This window comes from Phalacrocorax aristotelis, chromosome W, assembly GCF_949628215.1.
Source record: "Phalacrocorax aristotelis chromosome W, bGulAri2.1, whole genome shotgun sequence".
NCBI classification, from domain to species: domain Eukaryota; kingdom Metazoa; phylum Chordata; class Aves; order Suliformes; family Phalacrocoracidae; genus Phalacrocorax; species Phalacrocorax aristotelis.
Genome location: NC_134310.1, coordinates 4,173,268 through 4,186,376, shown reverse-complemented (window position 1 = coordinate 4,186,376; position 13,109 = coordinate 4,173,268). Strand labels below are relative to the sequence as shown.

General features: G+C 47.4%; 1 protein-coding gene across 1 annotated transcript in view; it reads right to left on the bottom strand.

Annotated features, from left to right (window-relative positions):
- The window catches only part of LOC142049357 (protein fem-1 homolog C-like), a 43,361-nt gene continuing 30,252 nt past the window's right edge, over positions 1-13,109 (bottom strand). The window contains exon 4 of the mRNA XM_075077008.1: positions 1-297. Within this exon, the coding sequence (XP_074933109.1) occupies positions 232-297 (66 nt within the window). The 3' untranslated portion in view covers positions 1-231. The remainder of the gene's footprint in view (positions 298-13,109) is intronic.

Here is a 13,109-nt window from a genome sequence, read left to right as displayed (position 1 = left end):
TTCTTCTTGAGGTCTTTATTCAGTTTTTTTTACAGATAAAGGAAATTAGTTGTTTCAGTTGTCAAGAAAGAATACCTGAGTTAAGAATGCACATTCCTTCCCAGTTTCTGAAATTACTTTCTTGAACAAGGATTTATTCAGCATCAAGTTGCTCTTTAGTTTTCTGATATTGTTGCACAATGCCTAGAACATTTTTTGTTTGTTTGTTTCTGTCCCTGCTGGAGTATTTCCTCACTTCAAGAGTTCTTTTTCATCCGCATAGATTGCTGAAGAGCAGACAGTGCAGATTAACTCTGCCTAGAAGATACAAAGTTTGTACTAAGAAGCCTTTTATAGAAGACACTTCAGTAACTTCACATCAAGCACAGGATATCACAGAAATTTTTAGCACCATGTCAGAGAATACTTTAATGACTACGCATAAATTCTTAACTACTAGGAAAATACAAAGCTACCATCTCTACTTTTGTTTCCTTTCCTGGGGTTGAGGTTTGCTAACATTACTGAAGCGTTATTTCAGATTTCTTTTCCAACCTAGGAATTTATGATATGCGAGTACAGACAATGATGCTTTATCTATAGTAGTTGCCTTGCACTGCTTCTTGCCACCAATACAGTAAGGCTACTTCATTTTTCTACTGAGTATTCTTCTAACATCATCTTACCACCACCATCACCCCCCAAATAAAATTTACCATTGCCTTGTAAGTGAGCCTGGTTTTCTAGTAGCAGCATACCCTTCTTTCATCACTGAAAACTTCTCTTCCTGGCTATTTTCTGCCAGCATAGAAAAACATCACACTGTTGACTAAACGGAGCGGGGTTCAAGGAGTTATTAAGAAAGAGTGGCACCCCACCAGCTTGTCTCTGGACCATTTGTGATTAGAACAATGTATTCAGGCACCTAGACTGGTGCTCATCCTAGCTTCTGCTCATAGCCCAACTCAAAGCAGGCAGCTGCCTAGATCAACGCACTGCTTCTCACTTCTAGAGAAGAGGAGCACCTATCACATTCTATATAGCTTGCTCGCAACATTCACTGCCCCCTACCCTTATTTGATCCTTCTGTCAGCAGTATCAAGCTGTGAAGGAGGGTGATGGCTGCTGTGTACAGGGGAATAAAAGGGCCTTCTAGTAGCAGCATGACACAGCAACCTAGCGGACAAACTAGTGGAACTTGGGAACACACTGGGGAAGTAACACATTAAAGGCAGATTTTTCAGAAGCCACAAACTACAAAATCAGCATGTTTGAAAGAACCAAAGCATATGAAGAGACACTTAAACAAGTGTAAAGCTTTTAAGTACCTTCTGTGTGTGAGGAAATCTAGTGTTACTGATTATAAAATGAGATTTGCTTAGACTTATAACAGCTTACACCAACAACAACTGCATAGTACTCATCCACAACCTCACCTAAGACAAAATACATTGCACAGAGCAAATAGAAAAGCCTAAAATTCACATTAATGAGGAGACTAAGTAACAGCATAAGCACCCATACCTTGTGTCATGATTTAGCCGGCAACTCAGCCCCACACAGGCGCTTGCTCACTCCCCCACTGGTGGGATGGGGGAGAGAATCAGAAGGGTAACGCTCGCGGGTTGAGATAAGAACAGTTTAATAATTAAAATTTAAAAAAAAAAAAACAAAACCCACACAACAAAAATACAATGGAAAGGAAAACAACGAGAGGCGCGGAACCCGGGGGGGCGGGGGAAGGGAGGGGGGAGGGAATGAACCACCGAACCAGATCACTTGTGACAGGTTGCCACTTGGAGAAGGAGCTATTTATCACTACCCTTTGGGTGCGGCCTGTCAGCCAGTTCCCCACCCACTGCACAGACCACTTGTCTAGGTCATAATGCATTAATTTCTCCAGGAGGAGACTGTGGGGACTGTATCAAAGGCCTTGGAGAAGTCCAGGTAAAAAAAAAAATATATTAAACTGATAATAACAGATACATCCTGCTGATTGGTCTTACTGAGCAGGATTCTGGGGAGGCAGCGAGCAGTGTCATGGACACCATGAGAGGACATGGTTGGGAAATTAATATACAGAAAGTGCAAGGTCCAGCAACTGAAGTAAAATTTTTAGGCATCATCTGGCAAGGACCCTGCCAGATTATGCCTGAAGCTGCCAAGCAGACAATAAAACAACTACTGGCTGCATATTGAATTTTAGTAGAAACTGAATGAGTCATTGGGGGAGAGACTGTCACTCTGATTGTGGGCTTGCCTATACTGCAGTGGGTTTTGTCTACTGATAGCAACTATAGAATTGGAAAAGCACAACAGTCCAGCACCATAAAATACAAGTGGCATATTTCCATGCAGGTAAAGCCAGACCCCCACAGAACCAGTGTCTTGCAGGGAGAAATAGCCCAACTGGAACTGACAAATGTGATTCAACCTAATGCTTCTGCTATACGTGTATCCCAGTCCCACTCCCCATTGCTCTCAGTGTAGTCTTTAACAGTCCATTGCATCATTCAATTTTCCTGGAGGGGAGTGCATGATAGGGGATGTGATATGCCCACTCAATGCCATGCTGCTTGGCCCAGGTGTCTGTGAGGTTGTTTGAGAAATGAGTCCTGGTGTCTGACTCAATTCTTTCAGGTGTGCCATGTTGCCATAAAACGTGCTTTGTGGTAGTATGATATAGTTGATCTTCCAGGCTTCCCCATACTGATATTTCAGCCACCGTCCTCCATACCACAGAGGCTTTAAACACTTGGCTTCCTTGATTATGGTACACATTTTGCGTTCATTGGTGACCTGCGTGATGGCCTCCATGTTCAAGTCCACCCCTCGATCATGAGTCCATTTGTATGTTGCATCTCTCCCTTGATGGCCTGAGGTGTCATGGGCCCACCAAGCTAGAAATAATTCACCCTTATGCTGCCAGTCCAGATCCACCTCAGCCACTTCAATCTTGGCAGCCTGATCCACCTGCTGGTTGTTTCGATGTTCTTCAGTGGCCCGACTCTTGGGGACGTGAGCATCCACATGACGTATTTTCACAACCAGATTCCCTACCCAGGCAGCAATATTTTGCCACAATGCAGCAGCCCAGATGGCTTTGCCTCTATGCTGCCAGTTGCTCTGCTTCCACTGCTGTAACCACCCCCACAGGGCATTCGCCACCATCCAGGAGTCAGTATAGAGATAGAGCACTGGCCACTTTTCCCATTCAGCAATGTCTAAGGCTAGCTGGATGGCTTTTGCCTCTGCACACTTACTCGATTCACCTTCTCCTTCAGCAGTTTCTGCGACTTCACAGAATCACAGAATCACAGAATCACAGGTTGGAAGGGACCTCAGGGATCATCTAGTCCAACCTTTCTAGGAAGAGCAGAGTCTAAACAAGATGGCTCAGCACCCTGTCCAGACGACTCTTGAAGGTGTCCAACGTGGCCGAGTCAACCACTTCCCTGGGGAGATTATTCCAATGGCTGACTGCCCTCACTGTGAAAAATTACCCTCTGGTGTCCAATCGGAATCTCCCCAAGAGCAACTAGTGTCCATTCCCCCTAGTCCTCTCCATGCGACTCCGTGTAAAAAGGGAGTCTCCATCTTCTTTCTAGCTACCCCTTAAGTACTGGTACATGGTGATGAGATCCCCTCTGAGCCTCCTTTTCTCAAGGCTGAACGAACCCAGTTCTCCCAGCCTATCCTCGTATGGCAGCCTTCCCAGTCCTTTGATCATCTTGGTGGCCCTTCTCTGGACCCCTTCCAGCCTGTCCACATCCTTTTTGTATAGCGGGGACCAGAACTGTACACAGTACGCCAGGTGTGGCCTGACAAGCGCTGAGTAGAGTGGGATAATGACTTCTTTATCTCTGCTGGTGATGCCCTTTTTGATGCAACCCAGCATCCTGTTGGCCTTCTTGGCCACAGCAGCACACTGTTCGCTCATGTTGAGCTTCCTGTCCACCAGGACCCCCAGGTCCCTCTCCACAGAGCTGCTCTACAGCCAGGTGGATCCCAGTCTGTGCTGCACTCCCGGATTATGTTTTCCCAGGTGCAAGACCTTACACTTTTCCTTGTTGAATTTCATAAGGTTCTTGTTAGCCCACTTTTCCAGCCTATCCAGATCTCCCTGCAGAGCAGCTCTCCCTTCTGGAGTGTCTACTTCCCCGCTCAACTTGGTGTCATCAGCAAACTTCATCAGGCTACACTTGATGCCGTTGTCCAGATCACTTATAAAGATGTTGAATAACATTGGGCCCAATATCGATCCCTGGGGGACTCCATTAGTGACAGCTTGCCAGTTTGAGAAAGAGCTATTTACCACCACCCTTTGGGTGCGGCCTGTCAGCCAGTTCCCCACCCACTGCACAGACCACTTGTCTAGGCCATAACACATCAATTTCTCCAGGAGGAGACTATGGGGGACCATATCAAAGGCCTTGGAGAAGTCCAGGTAAACAATGTCCACCGCCCGCACCATGTCAACCAGGCAAGTCACTTTGTCATAGAAGGCCACCAGGTTTGTCAAGCACGATCTGCCTTTAGTGAAGCCATGTTGGCTTTTCCCAATCACGTGCCTCAATTGACTTGTGATGGCCCCCAGGAGGATTCATTGCATAACTTCCCCAGGGATTGAAGTAAGTCTGATGGGCCTATAGTTACCCGGATTCTCCCTCGAGCCCTCGAGCCCTATACTTGTTGTATAGGACTCCATACAGTAGCCTTCTATCTCTGGTGCTTTCCCACAAGGTGACAGGACCCATCAGTGAACAGGGCATATTGCTTCTCATTTTCTGGCAGTTTGTTATACAGTGGGGCTTCTTCAGCACGTGTCACCTCCTCCTCTGGTGATATTCCAAAGTCTTTGCCTTCTGGCCAGTCCATGATCACTTCCAAGATTCCTGGGCGACTGGGGTTTCCTACTCGAGCCCGCTGGGTGATCAGGGCAACCCATTCACTCCACGTAGCATCAGTTGCATGATGTGTAGAGGGGCCTTTCCTTTGAACATCCAGCACTGGCAGTCGGGGTGCCAGGAGGAGCTGTGCTTCAGTACCAACCACTTCCGAAGCAGATCAATTCCCTTCATATGCTGCCAATATCTCTTTTTCAGTTGGAGTATAGCGGGCTTCGGACCCTCTGTAACCCCGACTCCAAAACCCTAGGGGTCGACCTCGGGTCTCCCCATGTGCTTTCTGCCAGAGGCTCCAGGTAGGACCATTCTCCCCAGCTGCAGTGTAGAGCACATTTTTTACATCTTGTCCTGCCCGGACTGGCCCAAGGCCTACTGCATGAACTATCTCCTGTTTAATCTGTTCAAAGGCTTGTCGTTGCTCAGGGCCCCATTTGAAATCATTCTTTTTCTGGGTCACTTGATAGAGAGGGCTTACGATCAGACTGTAATTTGGAAAGTGCATACTCCAAAAACCCACACCACATAAACAAGCTTGTGTTTCCTTTTTGCTAGTTGGTGGAGACATGGCTGCTCTTTTGTTGATCACATCCATTGGGATCTGATGACGTCCATCTTGCCATTTGATTCCTAAGAACTGGATCTCTTGTGCGGGTCCCTTGACCTTACTTTGTTTTATGGCAAAACCAGCCTTCAGAAGGATTTGGACTATTTTCTCTCCTTTCTCAAAAACTTCTTCTGCTGTGTTGCCCCACACAATGATGTCATCAAAGTATTGAAGGTGTTCCGGAGCTCCACATTGTTCCAGTGCGGTCTGAATCAGTCCATGACAAATGGTAGGGCTGTGTTTCCACCCCTGGGGCAGTCGATTCCAGGTGTACTGGACACCCCTCCAAGTAAAAGCAAACTGTGGCCTGCACTCTGCTGCCAGAGGGATTGAGAAGAATGCATTAGCGATATCAGTTGTGGCATACCACTTGGATGCCTTTGACTCCACTTCGTATTGAAGTTCTAGCATGTCTGGCACAGCAGCGCTCAACGGCGGAGTGACTTCATTCAGGCCACGATAGTCTACTGTTAGCCTCCACTCTCCATTAGACTTCCGCACTGGCCATATGGGTCTGTTAAAGGGTGAGGGGGTCTTACTGATGACTCCTTGGGTTTCCAGTCGACGAATGAGCTCATGGATATGAATCAGAGAGTCTCGGTTGGTGCGATATTGTTGCCGGTGCACTGTTGTGGTGGCAATCGGCACCTGTTGTTCTTTGACCTTCAGCAACCCCACAACAGAAGGGTCCTTTGAGAGGCCAGGCAAGATTCCCCTTTTCCTTCAGCAGTTTCTGCAACACATCCTGTAGGACTCTACACAGCAGCTTTCAACCTCCAATGTTTTCCCACAAGACGACAGGACCCGTCAGTGAACAGGGCATAACGATTCTCATTTTCTTGTAATTTATTATACAGTGAGGCTTCTTCAGCATGAGTCACCTCCTCTGGCAACACTCTGAATTTCTGCCTTCTGTCCAGGCCATGATCACTTCCAGGACTCCTGGGGGGTCGGGGCTTCCCATTCAAGGCCATTGTGATATCAGTGCAACCCACTTGCTCCATGTAGCATCGGTTGCATGCTGCATAGAGGGGACACTCCCTTTGAACATCCAGCCCAGCTGAGGTGGGTTGACCTTGGCTGGCTGCCAGGTGTCCACCAAGCTGCTCTGTCATTCCCCCTCCTCATCTGGACGGGGAGAGAAAATCTGAATAAAGGCTCGGGGGTCAAAATAAGAACAGGTAGATCACCCACCAATTACCATCATGGGCAAAACATACTCAACTCAGGGAAATTAGTTTAATTTATTACCAATCAAATCAGAGTAGGGTAATGAGCAGTAAGAAGAAATATTAAATCACCTTTCCCCCACCCCTCCCTTCTTTTCAGGGTAAACTTCACTCCTGGCTTCTCTTCCTCTCCCCCCGAGCGGCACAGTGGGACAGGGGATGGGGGGGTGTGGTCAGTTCATCACACATTGTCTCTGCCGCTCCTTCCTCCTCAGGGGGAGGACTCCTCACATTCTTCCCCTGCTCCAGCATGGGCTCCCTCCCACAGGAGACAGTCCTGCACATACAGCTCCAACATAGGTAACTCCCATGGACTGCAGTTCTTCACAAAGTGCTCCAGCGTGAGTCCTTCCCACGGGGTGCAGTCCTTCAGGAACAGACTGCACCAGCGTGGGTCCCCCACGCGGTCACAAGTCCTGCCAGAAAACCTGCTCCAGCATGGGCTCCTCTCTCCATGGGCAACAGGTCCTGCCAACTGTCATGGTTTTAGCTGGGATAGAGTTAATTTTCTTCACTGCAAGCTGGCATAGTGCTGTGCTTTGGACTTAGTATGAAAACAGTGTTGATAACACACCGATGTTTTAGTTGTTACTGGGTAGTGCCCGTACTAGTCAAGGACTTTTCTAGCTTCCCATGCTCTGCCAGGTGCACAAGAAGCCAGGAGGGGAGGAGGCACAGCTAAGAGAGCAGATTCAAACTGGCCAAAGGGATATTCCATATCATGTAATGTCATGCCCAGTATGTTAACTGGGAGGAGCTGGCTGGGGGAGGGAAGCAGCAGTCGCGGCTCGAGGACCGGCAGCGTTGGTCGGTGGGTGGTGAGCAGTTGTATCGTTTGTGTTTTCTGGTTTTTTCCCTTTTTCCCTTTTCCTTTTTATTCTAGTATCGTTATTGTTAGCATTAACATAATCATTATTATTATAATTATGATTTTATTCTAATTAATAAACTGTTCTTATCTCAACCCAGAAGTTGTTTTTTCTTTAGCTTTTGCTCTTCAGATTCTCTCCCCCATCCCAAAGGGGGTCAGGGAGTGAGCAAGCAGATGCACGGTGTTTAGTTGGAGGACTGGGGCTGAACCACGACAGTCCTTTTTGGCGCCCAACGTGGGGCTCAAAGAGTTGAGATAATAACAGTTGCTGGTCACAGCATTGATTCATCTGTTCTCAATATTAGTTTATCCGATTGTCATGGTTTAGCCGGCAGCTCAGCCCCACACAGTCGCTCGCTCACTCCCCCACCGGTAGATGGGGGAGAGAATCAGAAGGGTAACGCTCGTGGGTTGGGCTAAGAACAGTTTACTAATTAAGATTAAAAGAAACAACAACAGAAATGCAATGTAAAGGAGAACAACGAGAGGCGCAAAACCCCGGGGGAGGGGGGAAGGGAACGAACTGCCAAAACAAACCGCACGCGCCGCAGCCACTCACCACCCACCGACCCGACGCCGCGCCGCTCCCGAGCTGCAAACTGTCCCCCCTCAATATACTGGTCATGGTGTCACATGGTATTGAATGAACATGCCATTGGCCAGTCAGGGTCAGCCACTCCCACCATAGTCCTGCCCCTCCCATCCCCCCGCCATGCGGCAGAGCTGGAAGCTGGAAAGGTATCCGACCCCCCCACGGTGAGGGGAATTAACCCCTTCTCAGCCAAAACCAGCACACCGATCTGCACCATGCTCTTGTACTTGCTGTGTCTGTTAAAGATTGGTGTTGGTTTTTGTGGTCTGCTGTGCTCTGCAGTGATTGGTGACGTTTTGCCTGGGAGAGTTGGTTTTAAAACATCGACCTTGAGTTTTATTTGGTATTTGAAGTTTATATTGAAGCCGTTAGTGTGCGTCAGGTAAAACCTCATGGAGACACTTAGCAATTATACCTCCCGCTCTGAGAGGATTTTTATGGAGGAAATACAGAATGGCACCTTAGCTACCATCTTCCATAAAGCCTCCTCTTTCATTACAACAACTTTTCAGTATCTTGAACATCCTTGGGTAGTTAAGGTGCGGCGAGCGAGGAAAGCAAGCAGCCAACTCAACGTGAGTGATAGAGCAAGCTTCAGTTTTATTTTTAAGTCACAGCGCTTTTATATGCTCTTGTAAACAAGCTTCAACAATTACTTCATACGGATTGCGACACCTCCTTAACGAACAGTCTATTTCTGTACTTCGTGCCTAAACTCCTTGTTGTTTGTCGGATGCTCTCAAGGCCGAGAGACATCCCTGCCTTTCTTCTTTGCTCTCAAGGCCGAGATATCTCTCGCCTTTCTTCCTCCTCCTGGTGACTTGCAGATTCTCTGTAATTTCCCATCATCGGGTCTGATCTGTGTAATTTTCCATCAGCGGGTCTGACACTGGGTCTGTAGTCAAGCTAATTCCATCGCGTACCTATAATCCTCCAGCCCGCTTTCTATCTCAAACAACTTATCAGGGGACCCGCATGTGGATTCAAGCCTATAGTTTCCCACATTTCCCCCTTTTTCTTTTATTCCTTGAGAAAGGAACACGGCACTCATACTTCTTTCCATCATTCGTCGCATACATTGCGATATACAAGGAACACACATTAATACAATGATAAACAGTATAAATATCATTAGTCCCATCTGCAAAATACTCTTAATCCAATTGCCAATGCCCCATCCATTAAACAAGCTGTTAAACCAATGCCATGGATCATCCTCCCTAAGTTCTGAGACCCTCCTTCTTAAGCTCTCAATACTTGCATGTATTGATTCCGAATGATCTGATAGATTCATGCAACACATCCCTTCAAACTCAGCACACCCATGTCCTTGGGCTAAAAGCAAAAAATCTATGGCTGCGCGGTTTTGCAGCGTAGCGTGTCTTACAGAGCCTACATCTAGTAATAAGTCAGATAACGCCTTTGATGTGGCATTTGTTTGCTTAGCTAGCCAACACCCTAGCTTGTTTAATGTCGTGAGGCTTCGAGCAACACCAACTCCAGGAGCCAAGAAGGAAGCAGCTATGATCTTTGCCGGATTCCAAAACTCAGCTGTAGAGTCACAGCTGTTCTCAAACTTATGAGTGCTCCTTTTGCTTCTCATCTTTCTATAATGTTGATAAATCATTGAAGTGTTAGGAGTAAGAAGTGTTAGGCGACCTATAGAGCAAGGCCCTCCCTTTATATGTGACGGGATGCCAGGCCAAGCCCGGTCTCCACAAATTAAAAACAGACCTGCAGGTAGCGCAATAGGCATATTGCTAGAGCGTGAGATATTTGCAGAGGTGTAGTTACACCAAGCAGTGGCATTTTTATATACACTTAGGGTGGCATTCACAGGCCAAGAAAGAGACTGGTTTCGTTCCGTATAATTAAAGTATAAACAAGCATCCATTGACAAAGAACCCAATAGCTCAAGCTCTTGTGGCTTGAGATTAGTTTGAGGGCGATGGACTGCCCAACCGTCCCAATTATTCACACAATTCTGGGGAGTATCACAAAGGCTCCCTAAGTGTGGTGTATTTTGTGGTATCACTAGCGTCCAATTATCAACCGGCACTCCAACCAAACAGGTGGAGAGGGGATTTCCTGGCGATGACAATGATAGGCAGATGGAATCTTGGCCTGTTAGATTTGCCAGGGTAACCCATACATTCTGTTTTGGCTGGGGCGGTATGTACATGCCCTCGGTGATTCTTATCACGATACTTACGATGACTAACGGGAGTACTATTGATTTGTCTAATCCAGTCAAGGGTGTACAATTCATATCGTCTAGAACCCTCTATTTCGTGGCCTGTGATGATTAAAACCTTATGTGTCTGTGATGGGTGATAGTAGCAACTGTCACACCACCCCCTAGCTCGATGGGTTCTTACCCACCCGCGCTGTTGACAGCTATGACACTCTCTTAGTACCCAGGGTCAGCACTTATTACATTGGGGACATTCTATCCGTATCCTGGCTACCTCTACCGGTGCAGTCATACGTCTTCACTGTCTCCTGTCACTTCGCAGATTTCGTTCTTCTGTTCATTAGGCATAGCCTTTACCCATCTACTGGGTATCCACCTTGGACTTGAGAGTCACTGATGCGCCATCCGAGGTATTTCCATACTGGCGAACGTTGAACCTTCTCTGCTGCGATTACTAGGTCGTGTAGCTGGAGCTGTTGCTGTAAATATAATTCTTGCTGTGCCGAGAAGGGTTGTTGTTGCGCGAACAAGATGTCATCCATGTAATGGTAAATTATAGTGTCCGGCCATTGCTGCCGCACATTTTTTAATGCAGCATCTACGAAAAGTTGACACAGAGTAGGGCTATTCTTCATGCCTTGTGGCAATACTGTCCATTCGAAACGTAAGTCAGGACCCTCTCTGTTGATTGCTGGTAACGTAAATGCAAATCGCTGGGTATCCTGAGGATGCAGCTTTATAGTAAAGAAGCAGTCCTTTAAATCAATAATTAGCAAATGCCAACCAGCTGGTAACATGGCTGGATTTGGAAGGCCAGGCTGTAAAGCCCCCATCGCTTGCATTTGCTGATTTACTGCCCGTAAATCATGTAACAGCCTGTATTTCCCTGACTTTTTCTTGATAACAAAAATAGGGGTGTTCCAGGGGCTTGTCGACGGTCGGAGATGTCCTTGATCTAATTGTTCTTTTATTAATATGTGGGCTTGCTGTAGACTTTCCCGTTTGAGCGGCCACTGCCCGACCCATACTGGCTCTTCTGTGAGCCATGCTGATCTTCTGTGGACGAGTGTCCATCAAAGTGACATCTACTGCTGTTGCCAAGTCCAAGCCGAGGCTTCCTCTGGTGGCGGGTTGCAAATTGGAAGCTGGCCGGAGCTGCTCGGCACGACTGGTGGCGTGGTGACGGAGTGCTGAGAAGTCACTGGAGCCGCAATTGGTGCCTGCGCGCTGCGACTCTGGGCGCTCAGCTTCCCGTTTCCCGAACGCCGGCAGGCAGCTGTATTGTGGCTTTGAGCTTGGCAGTGTTTGCACCATAAGTTAGCTTCGCTGCACTGTCTCTTCATGTGTTCTGCTTTTCCGCAGCGGAAGCATCTAAAAGTAGCTGGCCCTCTGTTAGGGTTTTTAGCTGGACCCAATGGGGCGAGAGCGGCACAAACTTGTTGTTGAACCTGTACCATTCCCTGCCCAACTTCCCTCAGTGCCTCAACTAACATAGCTTGAGGACCGGTAGGTACTCGACTCATGCGTTCAAGCATCACCTCAATGCCTGCGTCTAGGGGAAGTGTAATTAAAATACTTTTAGTAGCTTGGTTGGAGTTTTCCATAACACATTGACGCAGCAATGGGCCCTTCATAAACTCAGGTAAGTCGGTACGATCTAACGCTTCTGTAACTCGATCCACAAACGTGGCAAAAAGCTCTTCCCTCCCTTGCTTAATTGACATGTAAGGAGGGGTGATTGGTGCTGTTTTGACGCGCTGTAAGGCGTCCCTTGCTAGCCTCATTGATTCTCTTAATACATCAGGGCCTGTCTGCATTTGCATGTCTAGGGACGAGAAGGGTCCTATTCCCATAAGTTGTTCTACTATTACTCCTGCTAGCGGATCGTTTTGCTGGCGCTGGGTGTTTGCCGATCTATCGCATAGGGCGTGCCAGTGAGCCTGCCATAAAAGCTGCTGCGACTGTGTCAGTATGAACTTCATAATGTTTTTAATATCCTCGGGACAAAGCAGCCCGCTTCCCCAAATGTAATTTAGCATCTGTCTGGTCGGCTCACTGTGTACACCCGATTCGCTGACCGTACTTCTCAGCTGGTTCAAGATTTTCCAATCAAGAGGAGTATGGTGTGCGAATAAATTTTGATTGTTAGCAGGGTCCGGTTGATAGATGACAGGGAAAGCCTGAGCCAACAAGTCGGCGGTCTCTAGGTCCCCATTTTGTAATGCCTCAAACCCGATTTTCCGCCAGTCAACTCGGCTGCGCACACTAGGCACAGAACGGTGACTAGACGGGGTGCTCGGCTTATTTTCCTCCACCGGAGAAACTACATCACATAAATTTTCAATATCTTCACCTCCCTTTCCCAAGCTTATTCCTTCTCCGCTAGTTTCTACAGATCCACCAGGAGGAGGAGGAGGGGGAGGAGGAGGAATAAGGGGCTTTCGAGGTACGGTAACTGGGATCCCCGAGAAGGGAGGCGAAGGATTGCCTAAGCCAATTCCAATTTTTCCAGCATTGGGGTCACAATTGTCTAGCCGATCAGAGGCGGCTGTTGCTAATCTTTTTTCAGTTTTATATTTTTTCATACAGTTAATCACTTCCCGCCAAGGTTTCATTAGCTTTTTCGCTGTCTTATCGTCATCTATCACCAAGTCCCACAAACAATCACCATAAGCTCTCCACTCTTCTACTTCAAAAATCGACTCCGGTTCTTTAAAGAACTCTTTCACTTTG